This window comes from Drosophila miranda, chromosome XR (assembly GCF_003369915.1).
Source record: "Drosophila miranda strain MSH22 chromosome XR, D.miranda_PacBio2.1, whole genome shotgun sequence".
Lineage (NCBI taxonomy): Eukaryota > Metazoa > Arthropoda > Insecta > Diptera > Drosophilidae > Drosophila > Drosophila miranda.
The window spans coordinates 42086798-42103913 of record NC_046674.1 but is presented as its reverse complement, the minus strand read 5'-3'; the positions used below and the strand labels follow the sequence as shown (position 1 = coordinate 42103913).

General features: G+C 43.2%; 2 protein-coding genes across 2 annotated transcripts; both read left to right on the top strand.

The window, feature by feature from the left end:
• The first annotated feature begins 3118 nt into the window (after nt 1–3118).
• LOC117186097 (serine/threonine-protein kinase zyg-8-like) lies at nt 3119–4357 on the top strand. Its single transcript, XM_033386194.1, has one exon. It carries the CDS (start codon nt 3119–3121, stop codon nt 4355–4357), a length of 1239 nt encoding a protein of 412 aa, XP_033242085.1.
• A 2034-nt stretch (nt 4358–6391) lies between these two features.
• LOC108157213 (G protein-activated inward rectifier potassium channel 3) lies at nt 6392–9922 on the top strand. The gene is given in 6 exon segments (XM_033387542.1): nt 6392–6678; nt 8365–8639; nt 8708–9154; nt 9157–9483; nt 9552–9676; nt 9732–9922. Coding segments are annotated over 5 exon segments (1314 nt in total). The 5' UTR covers nt 6392–6469; the 3' UTR covers nt 9608–9676; nt 9732–9922.
• Nucleotides 9923–17116: the final 7194 nt, after the last annotated feature.

Genomic DNA, 17116 nt, shown 5'->3' with positions numbered 1-17116 from the left:
GAAGGCGTGTGTGCAAATACCAATCAGAGTAAGAAAGACAGATTTTGACATCATCAGCATACATTAGTGTAGTAGAGTATGTTATAACTTGAGGAAGGTCGTTCGCAAATAAAATAAACAGAAGCGGGCCCAGATGACTTCCCTGTGGCACACCTGAAGTAACATTAACAGTATTTGACAACACGTTAGAAAACAAAACACGTTGAGTACGGTTAGAGAGATAGGACAATATCCAATCTAGAAGATTCGTTGGGAACCCTAATAAAGAGATCTTTTGAATAAGCAGAGCATGGTTCACAGAATCGAATGCCTTGCTGAAGTCCGTAAAAACTACATCCGTCTGCAAACCAATTTGAAAACCACGGGGGATTAGGTTAGAAAACTCAAAAAGGTTAGTCGATGTTGAACGATGTCTGAAAAAACCGTGTTGCGACGGAGATATCAAGCTGCAACAAAGATGTTGCAGTTGCCGGGTGACCAGGAACTCAAGAAGCTTCGGGATGGCGGAAAGCTTTGCGATACCACGATAGTTTTCAATGTTTGATCTTGAACCTTTTTTGTGAAGCGGAATGATGTAGGACTCATTCCAAATTACTGGGAGACAAGACTGTTCCAAGGAGAGGTTGAAGAGAAAGGTCAAGGGTTTGCAAAGGGACTGGGCACAGTGTTTTAAGATGCAACTTGGTACCTTATCTGGACCCGCAGAAAACGATATGTCCATAGATGACAAACCTTCCAGAACAACGCTTTCCTCGAAAAAGGGCAGAAAAATGCTGTTAGCTTGAGGTAGCTGGTACGGATACGGAGTGGATGCGTTGTAAATATGAGACGAGTACGTTGTTTGGAAAAAGTTAGCGAATAAATTTGCAATACCAACAGCAGAAGCTTTTGTTTTGTTCTGGTAATGAAGGGACGGAGGGAAAACGTTTGACTTGCGCTAAGAGTTAACGAACGAATAGAATTTTTTAGGATCACTACGAAAGTTACTACTACATTGTGAAAGGTAATGATTATAACACTGACTATTGACGGCAAGGAACAGAGAGCGAGCGGAGGAGTATAGAGCTAAGGCCAACGTGGAGCCCGACTTCTGGTACTTTTTATAGAGCCGGGATTTATTATTTTTTAAGTATGACAAATACTTGGAGAACCAGGGAGGCTTGGACGATACAGGTACAGTGATATCTGGAACAAACGTATTAAGGGCGGAGTAAATAGAACTATAAAACGAGTTAACAGTTGCATCTATGTTCGGTAATGAATAAAGAAACGACCAATCAACACGCGAGAGATGTAGATCTAAATCGATAAAGTTTGTTTTGCGAAAACACTTTATGTGACAAGGAGCCATGGAACTGTCAGCACCTCCAGATTGTGTACACTCCAGTGATATCAACAAAGTTGGATGGTAAGGATCTTCAGGGAGAGATATTGGGCTTGCTCTAGATACCGTAGCAAGAGAACCATCGTTAACAAAAACGAGGTCAAGAAGTCTGTCCCTAATGTTTTTAATGGCATTAATTTGGACAAGGGAAATATCCGTTAGCCCATTGATAAAGTCATTATGGCAATTGGGAAACAACAGGTTAGCGTCATTACAAGGCAGCCAAGAAAGAAATGGGAGGTTAAAGTCCCCCATGACAATAATTCGATCATTGCACCCTAATGCAGATACGACAGTATTAATTGCTGAGAGGTGGTGTAAGTAAAGCTCAGCATCAGACCTGGGAGGAATGTAGGAGCAGGTTAAATAGAAAAATGCCGAGCCAACACGAACTTCGACTGCAACAAATTCAATTCCATGGATGTTATTGAATGGGAATAACTCAGATGAGAAAACAGATTTAACTGCAATCAGAACCCCACCTGCAAAAGATGGGCGGTCCATTCTATAAATAGTGTAACATCAACGAAAATTTCATGATCATTGACAGAAGAGTTAAGCCAGGTTTCGGTAAACGCGATGGCATCGCGTATGGACGCACTATTAGTATGAATTTGACGCAATTTGCCCAACAAACTGCGAACGTTCTGATAGTGCATGGAAAAATGGTACATCAGTTTTTTGGAGCCGGTTCGGTAATTTTTGGACTCGAGTTTGAATCTTTGAGAAGGAACTCATGAATAATTGTATGCTCAGGCCGTATTGACGGTTCTAGAGAACTGGATAGTAAAGAAACAGGGAGAAGAATTTTAAAGGATGATATGTTGCGCTTATGTTTTAATGTAAATTTAGTCACAACTATATCATCAGGCGAAGTGTTAAGTTTAGAGGAAAGATGTTGTTTAACATCCTCCGTTGTAGCCTCAGGAATAAGACGAGAAACAAATATTGCTTTCCGAGGGACCACTGCTCTAAGTTGAAGTCCCGAGCGAGATGGAGATGGTGGAGCAACTCCTAAAAGAGATCTCGGTCCTGTGGCAGAAGAATTGGCAGCAACGGCTGGAGCAGGAATTGGCAAGACATCACCAGCAACCAACACACCCGCACTAGGAGCACTCACCACGTCAGAAGTGACGGCAGCAGAAACTGCAGGGATGGGATTGATGCTGTTGGGAACTTGGATGCTCGAAGGAAGCAAATTGCTCGGTGTAAAGAACACCGGAGCCACCGTTGGCGGATTTACAGATAACGGCGAGGCATGACCACACGGATTAGCAAATGCTTCCGATGGATGAAGGTGGGAGGCAGGCGTACCAATCGGATTAGGTTGCAAGAGATTGGTATCATTATGCGGAATTTTCCGTCTAGGCGATTCGCTCAAGAGTTTGAGCCCAAGAAACTGTGATTCAAGGGCAAGAAATTTCTCGTTGAGAGCCACAAATTGTTTCCGGACATCCAGAAACCCAGCTCGAGTCTGTCTCATAAATGAGCCACACGGTTATCATTGTGACCCCGCACACAAGCCACCTCCCCTAGACACGGCCATGGGCATGGACATGATGGGCATGACGGAAGAGAATTGAAAAAAGCACTACCGCATAGAAACCGAGCAGGCTAGCATTTTGGATCACGGGCTGGTGACATTTCGGAAGTGTTTCAAGAGTCAGTTCATTATACACCAAACACACAAACAAACAAACAAATGAAATTTTCTTTTATTTAAAATTTTACAAGATGGACTCTACGAAGGCATTGGCAGTGGTCAATCGATTGGGAACCATGAAGACGGTCCGTGTCTGTTTTCTCCGAAATGGGGATCCATTCTTCCGAGGCGTCATGCTCTCTGTGTCCCCATGCAAATACAAAGATTTTGGCATACTCTTGGAGGACGTAACCCGCGTCCTGCACTCACATGTCGTGCTCCGATCGGGCATCGAACACATATGGCGCACTAATGGCACTCCGATTACCTTTCTGGATTCCTTTTTGGATGGGGACATCGTCGTCTGCTGCTGCCGGTACGAGAGGTTCATCGAAATGGACTACTCTGTGAGTAGACATTTTGGACGGCTGCGGACAGCGATACCACGCTGGATTAACAGTCGGAAGGCCTCTAATGAAACGATGCCAAAGGTCCTTCCCGACTCCGTTGCGATCTACATTGATGAACGCTTCAGGTTAGTGAATAGCCAAACGACCGCTATCTGCTTGGCTAAGCCCAAGACGAACGAAGTCCGGAGATGCATTGTCAAGGTGGTGAACGAGAAGTACATGCTCAATCGTGATGCCAAGTACAAAGAAGTGGAGATCATGCGCAAGCTGCAGACCCATCCGAACGTCGTTGATCTAATTTTCACCGTTCACAGGCCGGGGTACCCGTACACATTTTTTGTGATCGAGTGCATGGCCTGCAGTGTGCAAGATATGAGGGCTCGCCAAGGCAGGATTCCCGAGCCCACAGTCCACAGGGTCATGAGAGACGTCGCCTGTGGGCTGACCTACATACACGCCAATGGAATCATCCATCGCGACATAAAACCCGATAACCTGCTCCTAAGTTTCGCTGCCGGTGTTTTAGTTGCTAAGATCGCAGATTTTGGAGCGGCTACCTATTTCGAGGACGGAGCGATGAACGGCTTTGTCGGAACTGCAAGGTACATAGCTCCCGAGATAATTCTTGGCTGTAAATACGACTACCGGGTGGATACCTGGTCCTTTGGTGTCACTCTCTTTTGTATGTTGTTCATTCAGCACCCCTTCGGCAAGGGCTACACGGATATTCGTGATATCTGCAACGATGCTGTGGTTAGTGAGTACCAGTTTCCTTTGGATCTCAAGGACTGTATCAGCGAGGATGCCAAGAGTCTGATCGACGCGCTGCTGGTAAAGGATCCAATCTTGCGACTCACTTCTGCTGAGATTTTCCAGCACCCCTTTATGCTCAGTGGCAGCATAACAGATTCTGAAAGATAAACAAAAAAGTATTCCAAATCTTTATAAATGTGCTCTAATAACATTGAAACGTGGCTAAGAACAATGTTCAAACGTTGCTCAATGGTCAATGATTTATGTTCTGGGTGTCAAATTTTAATTGGTGAAACGCTTTCAAAATTAATTACGCATAACTTTTGTTCACACCGTGATTCTCTGTATTCGAGCGTACACTTCTATATAATTTACGAGCCTTATTAAGTGATACCAGTATTCGCACAATGCAGGCAAAGGTCGGAGGAAAAGAATCTCGCTTAAACAGAGATTCATACAAACATTACGTATACGCCACCTTGTACTCGAAGGCGACAATCGAACGGAGTTGCTTGGATGTTGGAGTAAAATCTTAAGAAAATAGGGAGTACATAGTGAGTGATATATTTATACTCATTCATTTGTTTGCGATTGCAGCAATCACAGATATTAATCAGCGCAGCGCATACTAAATATTACGTGTACGCCACCCCCTGCACATTGCGCCTCAAGGTCGCCTGCCTCCTCATTTCTTCTCTCTCCAGTGACATCCACTCTTAAAATTCAGATAAGGAGAGCTTATCACGCTTATCTTCCGCTTCGTTTTCAATTTACGAATCATTTCAATTGAACTTATTCCGTGGCAGAGCAGCCGTCAGTTTTATCTGTCGGCTCTATCTGTAAACGTATCTGTATCTGTATCTGTGGCTGTGAGCATCGCCAATCTGCAATGTGAAAAGTGTCATTGTGTCTGTTTGTGTACTTCTCTTGTCTGACATGTGTGAGTGTAAGCGAGCTCATTTACAGCACCGCTTTCTGTTCACAACTTTTGTTTAGTTTGAAAAATTTTCTTGCTGTCGGCGGCAGGCGGCAGTCGGCAGTCGGCCGTCATTTAATCCATTGGACTGACTTGCGGATCTCTCTCGGTGTCGCAGTCGCAGTCGTTGTTGCTGTCATCGCTGTTTCTGGTGTCGGTCGTGGTCGCAGCTTCTGTTGTCTCTGTCCGCAGTGTGTTGTATGTTGTGTGCCCTGTGATCTCTGGGGCTCGCCTCATTCCCGACCAGACGCGCGGCGTTGAAACAAAGCGAATCCCATTCTGCAGAGATCGTTAAATTATATCTGTTTCGAGTGTGACCGATTCGTCGCTCTAGTTGAATCGATACCGGGCCACAGTTATATGAATGTTGGAGGTCTTTAGCATAAAAAAAGGCCATCTAACATCAAACAAATGATAGGCTTAAAGGTGTCAATTAATTGAACATTTCGTTTGCTCATAAAAAGGTGCTACAATTATTTAAGCTGAAACGTGCCTAGCCAGCTAATTTCAATTCAATTTGCATGGTGCTTTGTTAAGGTATTCAGTTATGGTATTCTCATGTTTGATTTTGTAAATAGTGCAGAAAAAGACTGTAATCCCTGATTTCTGCTCAGTGATTCTCATTTCTGTTACGTTCATCTCTTGTTTACGCTTACAACATCCGCAAAAATCTGATCAGAATCAGCTGACATTTCTCGCACCTGCCTTGCACTTATCACAAGTTTCTGTTTGCCCACTCGGGGAGATACTGATACTCGTACTCGTACATACTCGTACTTAAATAAATTTAATTGAAAAAGTAACTCAAGCGACTCCTCCAACCGACATCCCACAGATGCGCTTCAATTTCTCGAGCCACTCGGCTGCCCCAGCAGCAACAGCCACTCCAGCGACAACACCAACAAATGGCAACGAGAAGGCCACCCAGCCGTTGAAGAGGGGCATTGAGGCCGATCCCGATTCCCTGGACAGTGTGATCAGCAATCCGCAATCGTATCCCATCACCATAGTGCCCAATCGCCCCGCGAGCTTCTATGGAGTAGCCCCAAATGGCAAGGCATTTCAGCGCCAGCCGAGCTGCAGGTGAGTCTGAGTTTGAGGGGCCGACGGGTATTTGCCTAGTCTAAGTAGCTCAGTCAATAGTTGAGCATTAGTTAGAGGGTCTCTAATTGGATCAGCCAACTCTAGGGCGCCCTGATGTTGGCCTGGCTGGAAGCGTGTGGCGAGGAAGTTCAGTCGAGTGTGGTTGCGCGAAGTCAGAACGTCATAAGTCAGCAGTCAGAGTCAGCAGTCAGTCTTTCAATATGCAGGTGCCGCTTAGCGATGTCCAGGTCCTGCACGATCCTGCCGATGCCGAGACCATAGTCGGTAATGCTGGCGGTGACCAGGAGGAGACCTTCGCCCACATGAAAGAGTGGAAGCGTCAGTACATGAGGGGCATCTCGCACACGCCCTCCCAGGCTGGAGTCTATTACGAGACCCTCAAAGGATCTAGCCACTCGTTGGCCAAGGGGTGCGCATATCTAATTATGATAATTGTCTAAAGAAACGTTCCGTTCCGTCTGTAGAGTATGTCTTTCCGGACAGTAATTAGCTCGTCAAGCGGTCTGACATTCAACTTGAACTTGCCGACAATCAATGGGACTGTGCCTCTAGGCTGTTGTGACTGCGTGTCACGTTGTCGCATCTCATGGGTTGTTTTGTCTAGCTGATTAGCAGAGTGTTCCTCTCCGTTTGCGGTTGTAATTTATCTTGTTCCGCCCACAGTCTCTTTTTGTTATACATTCCTCACTGCAGATTGCATTCTGTTTGATTTAGGGGCAGGGCTAGGGGCGAATTATACACTGTCTCTCCTAAATCTCGGTGATTTGTTCTCACATTTGTCACTCGCTAAACGCTTTGGCTGAGGGTTTCCCACTGGGGCTCATTTCCCATCTCTCATTCACTTCCTTGCCTATCAAGTGTCGGCAGCTTTAGAGATTTTTCGGGTACTGCGTTGGCGGTTCAGCGTAAAGAAAACAATCAAGAAGCCACACAGCGCGATAATGAATCATCTTACAGAACTACTGACATACATATGTATATTCCTCTAACCGAGCGTTAAATTCGATTAACGACTGCTAGTGCAACCGGCACAATGCCAATTAATCGGCTCTGTCTCTGGCTTTGACTTCGAGTGTCAATGGGGGGGTTAATACAATTTGCAGTTGAGCGTTGCCATCACATGTGGGTGTTGCAATTGCCCAGAGCGGACAGGCACGGGCAGCCTGCCCTATTAAATCGCATAGTGACAACTTGTGGCAATAAGTAGACACAATAAATCAGGCACTTTGTGGGTGAGCTGCAATTAAGCCAGTTATCGGAGGAGATAGACTACGATTTCTCTGGTTCTGGGTCTGGTTCTGATCTGGTCGCCTTCCGACATTGGCATTGTTAATAAGATGCAATTCTCGCGGGCTCTGTCCAAATGAAGCGAGTGCAAATGTGCACACTTAATTTACACAAATTAAACAGACGATGTCTGGGCATCTAATTCTAGATGTCACTTGAATAAATCATGGACAGCAAATGGCATTGAAATTCTCTACAAAATAAACTCTAGATCAGGAAGAGGTCTTCACTTGAAATTTATCTGAGCTTGAATATCCCTCAAGTATGCCGATTCAATTCTATGTAATTTTCCTAAAATTGGGAAAAAATTAATGAAACTTTTAGAAAAAGTACCATTTTCGATTAGCAAACTTTATGTATTTTTTTGTTTATTTATTTCGGCTCTAAGTTGAGGCCGAATCAACTTTGTCAGTCAGACAATAAAATCACTCAATACGAGAATAGTATATGTATAAAATCGTTTTTGGCATACGAATAATATATGTGACCCTTGTGTAGAGACACAGTGTATTCCGAGTCGAATGCCCATTTTTTTGTAGTTTTCGGAACAAATCAATTTATTTTTCCAATAATTTTGATGCAAGCCACTCAGTCAGGGAACAATTTTACATGTATTCTCCGATGTATTCTACAGAGCTTAAGCATTAAATGGTGCATACTTTTGAGCTTGGCAATAAAAAGTATCCATAGTTTTCTGATAACAGGTTTTCGCATGTTATTTCGTCGCATTATCCAAAATCGTCCTTCCCTGTGAAGTCAGGGAAAACAGTTGCATTTTTTGATCGATCTTTGCTTTTCCCTACAACAGATCTCGCAATTTTCGCCCTGGAAGCATGCGGCGAGTGCGCAGAAGGGCCGTGTTCAAGAACGGTGACTGCAATGTGGTGCAGAAGCACCTTCAGAGAAGGCGGGTCCGTTTTCTGCAGGACATGTACACAACGATGGTGGACTGGCAGTGGCGGTGGACGCTGCTAGCCTTTGCGCTGAGCTTCATACTCTCGTGGTTGTTCTTTGCGCTCATCTGGTGGCTGATCATCTACACACACGGGGATCTGGAGGAGCTGCACATGCCGGACAATCAAGGTGAGTGAAGGAACCGAAACCTCCATCGATCTTAATTAGAGATTATCACAACATTTTGCATTTCCCAGAGGAGTCTGGATGGGCGCCTTGTGTGTCGGCCATTGATGGCTTCACCTCCTGCTTTTTGTTCTCCATTGAGACGCAGCACACAATTGGCTACGGCGTGCGGACCACTTCTCCCGAGTGTCCCGAGGCCATATTCATGATGTGCTTCCAGTCCATCTATGGCGTGATGTCCTCGGCCTTCATGGCGGGCATGGTCTTTGCCAAGATGACCCGGGCAAAGCAGCGCGCCCAGACGCTGTTATTCTCCAAGCAGGCCGTCATCTGCCAGCGCGACGGCTGCCTATCGCTGATGTTCCGGGTGGGTGACATGCGGAAGTCCCACATCATCGGCGCCGCCGTCAGAGCCCAGCTGATTCGCACGAAGAGCACCAAGGAGGGCGAGGTGATGACGCAGTACTTCACGGAGCTTGAAATCGGCAGCGACGACTCGGGCTCTGATTTGTTCTTCATCTGATCATCGAGCACAAGATCGACGAGAATTCGCCGCTGTATAATCTGAATGCTACTGACATGCTGCAGGATAGGTTCGAGATTGTGGTCATACTCGAGGGGACGGTGGAGTCGACGGGCCAGTCCACCCAGGCCAGATCGAGTTATATCAACACCGAGATCCTGTGGGGCCACCGTTTCGATCCTGTAGTGCTGTACAACAAGGATCTGCAGGCTTATGAGATCGACTATGGTCGCTTCAACGAGACCACTCAGGTGGACACGCCCCTGTGCAGCGCTCGTGAGCTGAACGAGATCTACAAGATCCAGGAGGGCTTCCGCACACCAGGTATAGAATGCCGGCCGATACACCTGTAACTTTTCTCCCTAATGTGTTGTCGCCGTTTTGTCCCGCAGAAACCACCTTCACCATGCGTCAGCTGTCCCACAACCATTCCGATCAGGCTTCCTAGAGCTCACGTCCAGTGTCTTGTATTTCCATGTTATGTTGCTATAGTTTGTAATCTCTGTCTCTGTTCTATGTGAGTTTCATCAGTCTGTTAGCTGTACTGCTTACTCAATGTTGTTCCCTTCCAGCTTCCCCCACGATCCGTTCGAGGCACTCTAGTTCCAGTTCCGGCTACCAGTCGCCCCAGGACCGTCGTCTGCGCTGGCAGCTCTCGGTGCCCTTGTAGAGGCTCCACTCCACTCTATCGACACTTAAGGCAAAGCTAAACTGCTCTTACCCATACGAAAATAAGTTAATAAACGCTCGAGTCCAAATTGCATGTCCCTAGAAGTCCATACAAATGACACATGATTGCCTCTCTCTCGCTGCAAGGTAAAGGTAGGAGGTACGAGGGGCAGTTTCTGTGGCAGTGGCAGTGCCAGTTGCAGTTGCAGCGCTTTGCGGTCCAACCCACTCATTAGGCATCATTAATAATCCGGGCATATCAATGCAAAAAGGTGCCAAAAATGTTGCACACCTAAAAAACAAGTTCGTTGCTCAAGTCTTTTGTTTGTGGGCGACACTCCACTGCCACTGCGGTGGGTTACGGCTACGGTTACGGCGACGGTGACGGTTACGGTTACGGATCGGATTGGATCTGATCTGGCGCTAAGGCTCAACATTCATATCCTTTTAATTGAAATTGAATCAATAACTCTTATTTGCGCAAACTAATCAACACTAAATTATAACACTCAAAGAAACAACTCGAATATTTATTATCACATTTATCACAGCGCAGCGCTCCCCTTTGGCTGACAGGGGCAGGGCAGGGCAGGGCTGGGCGGGAATCTAATGAAATGTGGGTGTGGGTCAGATGTATGGTATGCCCCATGTCTTAGCCATAAATACAATGCCAAATTTCAGCAACTCTATTACAACTCACCCGAAAAAAAATTTGCGAAAAAACAAAAAGCTCTAGAAAAATGGCGTAAACGAAATCGAAATGAATGTTGGTACTCTTTTACTGTGTTTGGCTATTTTCAGCCCGTTTATTTCCCTTGTGAACTTATCTACTAAATATTGTATTTGAATTACTTCTTTGAAATTGTTAGCCTTTTCTAATAGGCTTGCATAAGTTTCCTCAGTTTTTGTTATGTTTACTGCAAGGTAGTGATATTCGTAATTAATTGGTATGTTTATTGTTCCAGTATTGAATATAAGATATCCGTACGGGGAATTTTATTGGGTTTATTTCGACGTTTTGCCCATTTGTCAATAGAATCGCGAACATGAGGATGATCATTGATCTAATCAGGTTGCGGTTCTTTATTCCCGTTATTATCTTCCGATTCTCTGTAATTATTGTATTTACTATTATTAGTTTTCTTTTTCTTTTTGAATTTTGATTTATAGGGAGTAATTTTTCTACCCCTATTCTTTTCTTCATAATGGTTTTCGTCTACCTGTCTAATTTCGCCTGTCCTTTTAAAATGGTTCGTTACTTTCGACTTAACTAGAGGTGACTGTTTATAGCGGGTATCTATCTCATAGTTTATACGATTTTTATTCAATTGAGTGATTTTATTCACTTTGTTCAATTGTGTGTCATAGTCGGGTGTGCCTGCATAAATGAAACTAGAGGTGACTGTTTATAGCGGGTATCTATCTCATAGTTTATACGATTTTTATTCAATTGAGTGATTTTATTCACTTTGTTAAATTGTGTATCATAGTCGTGTGTGCCTGCATAAATGAATATATCGGCTGGTGTCCTATTCGTTGTATTATGTTTAGTTTTGTGATTATAAGTATAAAGGATTAATTCAAACTTTGTGAATTTATCTTCTGGATTATCCTCGCTAGATATTATTCTTAATTTTTCATTTATTGTTTTATGAAATCTTTCAACGTCAGATATTCCATTTTTGCTGGAAGTGATCTCAATTTTGACGTTTTCCGCATTCAGCCATGGTTGCAATGCTGCGCACATAAAAGCTGAATCTTTGTCAGCTTTGATTTCAATTGGTTTGCCCATCTCGTTAAAAACTTTCACGATGGCTCTTTTTGTATCTAACCAATCACGACCTTTTACTTCTACTAGAGTGGCAAACTTCGAGTATACGTCAATACATGATAGAAACTGTTGGTTACCGACCATGTAGAAATCCTTTACGTATTTCTCTCGGATGTTCAATATTTCCGGTGTGGTTTCGAATGCCAACTTCGTATTTCTATGCTCTGTTTTGGCAATATTACAAGTGGGACATTCGTTTATGATATTCTGAATTAATTTTTGGTAATCCGGGTAATAATATTTTCCCCTAAACCAATTTCCACCTAAACCTTACTCTATCCCTGGATGGAGTAAGCCTTTATGATTCTTTAATATGGTTTCTTTAAATTCAGAGTAATTTTGAATATCTATAAGTTTTGTGCTTGATTTAATAGCTTTGGTTGTATTGTTAGAATTAATGATTTTTAAATAGGCCTTTTGGAATGGAGGAAAGTTTATTTCTTTATGGAAATATAATGCACTCTTTTTGGTGCACAGATATTCCCTTATTATATCCTTTGCTAAGGTGTTAGTCATTTGCTTATATGTGACCTTGATGATTAGCTTGTGGAAATAGCGATTTGTTTCTACCTTATCTTCGTTGGCTTTTATTAACTCAATTTGCCGATTGTAATAGTTAATTGGTCTTTCCGTGCTGGCAATGTGATTTAGATTGTCTTCCTGTGCGCTATGCGCAGTTGCACCAACGCTATTGGAAGCTTCTCCAAGAAGATTTTCATTAATCTTTACCCTTGATAAGGCATCCGATACGTGATTTTCCTTGCCTGGTAGATATTTATACCCGATACTCAAAATGAGTATTGGGGTATATTAGATTTGTGGTAAAAGTGGATGTGTGTAACGTCCAGAAGGAATCGTTTCCGACCCCATAAGGTATATATATTCTTGATCAGCATCAATAGCCGAGTCGATTGAGCCCTGTCTGTCTGTCCGTCTGTCCGTCCGTCCGTCCGTCCGTCCGTCCGTCCGTCCGTCCGTCCGTCCGTCCGTCCGTCCGTCCCCTTCAGCGCCTAGTGCTCAAAGACTATAAGATCTAGAGCAACGATGTTTTGGATCCAGATTTCTGTGATATGTCACTGCTACAAAAATATTTCAAAACTTCGCCCCGCCCACTTCCGCCCCCACAAAGGACGAAAATCTGTGGCATCCACATTTTTAAAGATACGATAAAACCAAAAACTCTACGCAGAATCGTAGAGGATGACTATATGTTCTAGAGTGTAAAATCTCAACCAGATCGTATAATTATTATAGCCAGAATCAAGAAAACAATTTCATTCTTTCTCGCTCTGTCTCTCTCTAACACACAGGTTTCATGGTCGGTTTTGTCAATTGCAAAATATGAGTTCAAGGATCTCAGAACCTATAAGAGCCAGAGCAACCAAATTTGGTATCCACACTCCTGTGATATCGGACCTTGACCGTTTCGTGTCCAAATTTCGCCACACCCCTTCCGCCCCCGCAAAGGACGAAAATCTGGGGCATCCACAAATCTCAGAGACTATTAAGGCTAGAGTAACCAAATTTGGTATACGCACTTCTGTTAGATCTCACTATAAAACGTATTGCTCAGAATTTCGCCCCACCCTTTTCCGCCCACACAAAGGACGAAAATCTGTTGCATCCACAATATTGCACATTCGAGAAAACTAAAAACGCAGAATCATAGATAATGACCATATCTATCAGATTGCTGAATCTGGATCAGATCAGATCATTTTTATAGCCAAAAGGAACAAATCAATTTCCACTGGCTACGCAGCGCCCGACGTCACGCTCAGACTGATTTTCTGTCTCTCTCGCACGCACTCTTTGTCGTGTCGTTTAATATTAGCGGCGTCTGCCGGAGGAGAGCCATACTGACTTAGTATCGGGTATAACTGTAGAGTTGCGGTCTCCGCAGCAACTCACAACGTTCCCCCTCGTTTATTTTAAAGTCGAACTCATTCAGTTTTATTTTCCATCTTTGTAATTTCATATTTGGCTCCTTGAGGTTGTTTAACCAAATCAAGGGTTTATGATCGCTTTGTATCTCGAATGTTCTGCCGAATAGGTATGAACGAAAATACTTGGTAGCTCATACGATCGCTAATAATTCCTTTTCGATGGCTGAATAGTTTATTTCATGTTCATTTAGGGTTCTGCTTGCGTAGCAGATCGGTTTGTGTTCTTGTGACAAAACCGCTCCCAATGCTATGTTACTAGCGTCGGTTGTTACCGTGAACATTTTGTCAACGTCTGGGAACGCAAGGATAGGGTCTGAGGTGATGAGTACTTTTAGTCTATCAAATGCCTCGACGTACTTTTCTTCCTTGGTGTCTATAACAGCTCCTTTCTTTAGTTTGAGTGTCATGGGCTTTGCTATGTTTGCAAAGTTAGGAATGAATTTCCTGTAGAGCCCACACAGACCTAAGAATGTCTTTATTTGTTTAGTCGCTTCCGGTATTGGAAATTTGACTATGGCAGAGATTTTGCCTGGATTTGGTACTATTCCTTCAGTAGTGGCTACATGACCTAGGAATTCAGTTTCCTTTTTCATGAATTCACATTTATCCATTTGTAACTTCAAGTTGGCGTCTCTCAACTTTCCAAATACTCTTCTTAGTGACAACAGTTGTTCTTCCAATGAAGTGGAGAATATAATGATGTCATCTAAGTATACAAAGCAATCCTTGAAGATTAAATCTTCTAACAGATTGTTCATACATCTTTGGAAGGTAGCGGGGGCAGTGGTTAGACCAAAAGGCATACGAGTGAACTCGTAATGTCCATGCTTAGTGGAGAACGCAGTTTTGGGGATTGAGCTAGGTTCCATGGGTATTTGATGGAAACCTTTTCCTAAATCGATTGTCGTGAAATACTGACATTTGATTTGCTGGTTTACCTCCTAATCATGTATCTGGGCATACTTGTATGGTCGTCTGTAGACCGGGTCTTCATGTTGAGTTTTGATTTCGTGCTTGATTGTATTTGTGAAAGTCAAATTGTCACCTTCTCTGTACTGCACATCTTTTAACTCGTATATGACCTTTTTCAATGCCTCCCTTTCTTCGTCGTTTAAATGATCTAATCTTAATTGATTACATTCCCTAAATTCACTGACTAGAGCTGAAGCGAAGTATTGATCTCCCTCTGGTGATGGGTCAAGGCACTTATGTGCGATCTTTTCTTCTTTTGTAGATGGATCAGTGCACTTGTGTACGGTCTTGCCGGCTTAAACAGCTTCTCCGGTCTGAATGATTGGGTACGACCTAGCTCCTAATGTTACAGTTTCATTTCTCTAATCGATGACGGCTTTACTTGCCATCAAGTATTCTCTTCCTAATAAAATATCATAATTTGCGGAAAAATTAATGTAGAAGTTTTTTTCGGACGGACATGTTTTGTTAGCATTTCTCATTACACTTGTAGTTAAACGGACAGGTCCATTGATGGTATGGACTGCAAGGTTATCGTCTTTTATCTCGGAATCTGTGTAGTTCTCTTTCATGATGTTGATCGATGATCCCGAATCAGCGATACACCTCAATATTCTTTTATTAATAGTAATGTTTATATAGGGTCTGTTCGGGCCAGCCGCTGAAGAATAACCGTAACTTTAAGCATTATTATTGTATGAGCAGAGAGAGCCGCCTATGTTGTAAAACGTTGACTTTCTGCAGAGCTGCTGCGCTCTCCCGCTAAAGGGGCTCTCTGCCGACGCCACTTCGGCAATTACTTTGATCTGCTGCCGCCACTTCGGCAATCACTTTGATCTAACGCCGTCGTCTATTTTTAGTTCTATGCTAAACCCTCTGCGCATTGGTTGCATATCGATCTCGCCTAAATTCTATCTGGCCATAGCAAACAATCGGTTTCCGCTAAGCCACCAAAATTAAATACGAATTATAAAGATTAAACCAAATTCTCTTTTCATTTTTGAAACACAGAGGTGCCAAAAAAGCTTAGCATCTCAAACATTGGTGACCCCCGACGTGATATAAAACCATTGCTTCATCGCGTTCCGTTAAAAACACTTATTAATTATACAATATTTTGTTGTTGGGTAGTTTAACTACCAACAAATACATTTGGGTGCACGTTGAAAAACAGTTTAAAGTGCAAATTCAGTGAGAGTGCGGCTGGAATATTTATATACAAATTCCGGTACTTTAAGCGTCGAATCTCTCATTCTCTGCGCAGCTGCAGCCGCGGTTCTTGACTTTTCGTGTCTTGCATTCTCGCTCTCGCGTCTATACATCGTCGCTTAAGCGGTATGTCATTTTCCGTTGTTGTGTCGACTTGCACAACGGTTAACATGGACAACGATCCGAATACAGGCGCGGGCGGAAATATTGTGGTGGCTGATTCCAGACTGAGTCTGTATAAGCGTAAAAGTCAGTCATTATATGATCGATTGCACAGGCTTGGCGAATCCTTCGCGGGGAATAAAATCGATAAGCTGACCGCCGCGGAAGTCGAGGTGCGCCTTGATATGTTGGCAGAAATTCGAGAGGAATTCAAAAAGGCCCATAATGAATTGGAGGCTCTCGATCAAAACGAGATTGGGAGTGAGCTGCGCGAAAACTTCGATACTCTTTTCATATCGTTGAAAGCTGAGTTGCTGGCTGCTGTTGAAGTAAGCCAGTCACACGCCGCTGACCATTCTACGACTCTGCCAAACCATTTCGGACATAGCACCATCATCATGGCTCACAAGCAGCGACATTCTGAGCTGAAGGTGTTTTATGAAATCTTTCAACGTCAGATATTCCATTTTTGCTGGAAGTGATCTCAATTTTGACGTTTTCCGCATTCAGCCATGGTTGCAATGCTGCGCACATAAAAGCTGAATCTTTGTCAGCTTTGATTTCAATTGGTTTGCCCATCTCGTTAAAAACTTTCACGATGGCTCTTTTTGTATCTAACCAATCACGACCTTTTACTTCTACTAGAGTGGCAAACTTCGAGTATACGTCAATACATGATAGAAACTGTTGGTTACCGACCATGTAGAAATCCTTTACGTATTTCTCTCGGATGTTCAATATTTCCGGTGTGGTTTCGAATGCCAACTTCGTATTTCTATGCTCTGTTTTGGCAATATTACAAGTGGGACATTCGTTTATGATATTCTGAATTAATTTTTGGTAATCCGGGTAATAATATTTTCCCCTAAACCAATTTCCACCTAAACCTTACTCTATCCCTGGATGGAGTAAGCCTTTATGATTCTTTAATATGGTTTCTTTAAATTCAGAGTAATTTTGAATATCTATAAGTTTTGTGCTTGATTTAATAGCTTTGGTTGTATTGTTAGAATTAATGATTTTTAAATAGGCCTTTTGGAATGGAGGAAAGTTTATTTCTTTATGGAAATATAATGCACTCTTTTTGGTGCACAGATATTCCCTTATTATATCCTTTGCTAAGGTGTTAGTCATTTGCTTATATGTGACCTTGATGATTAGCTTGTGG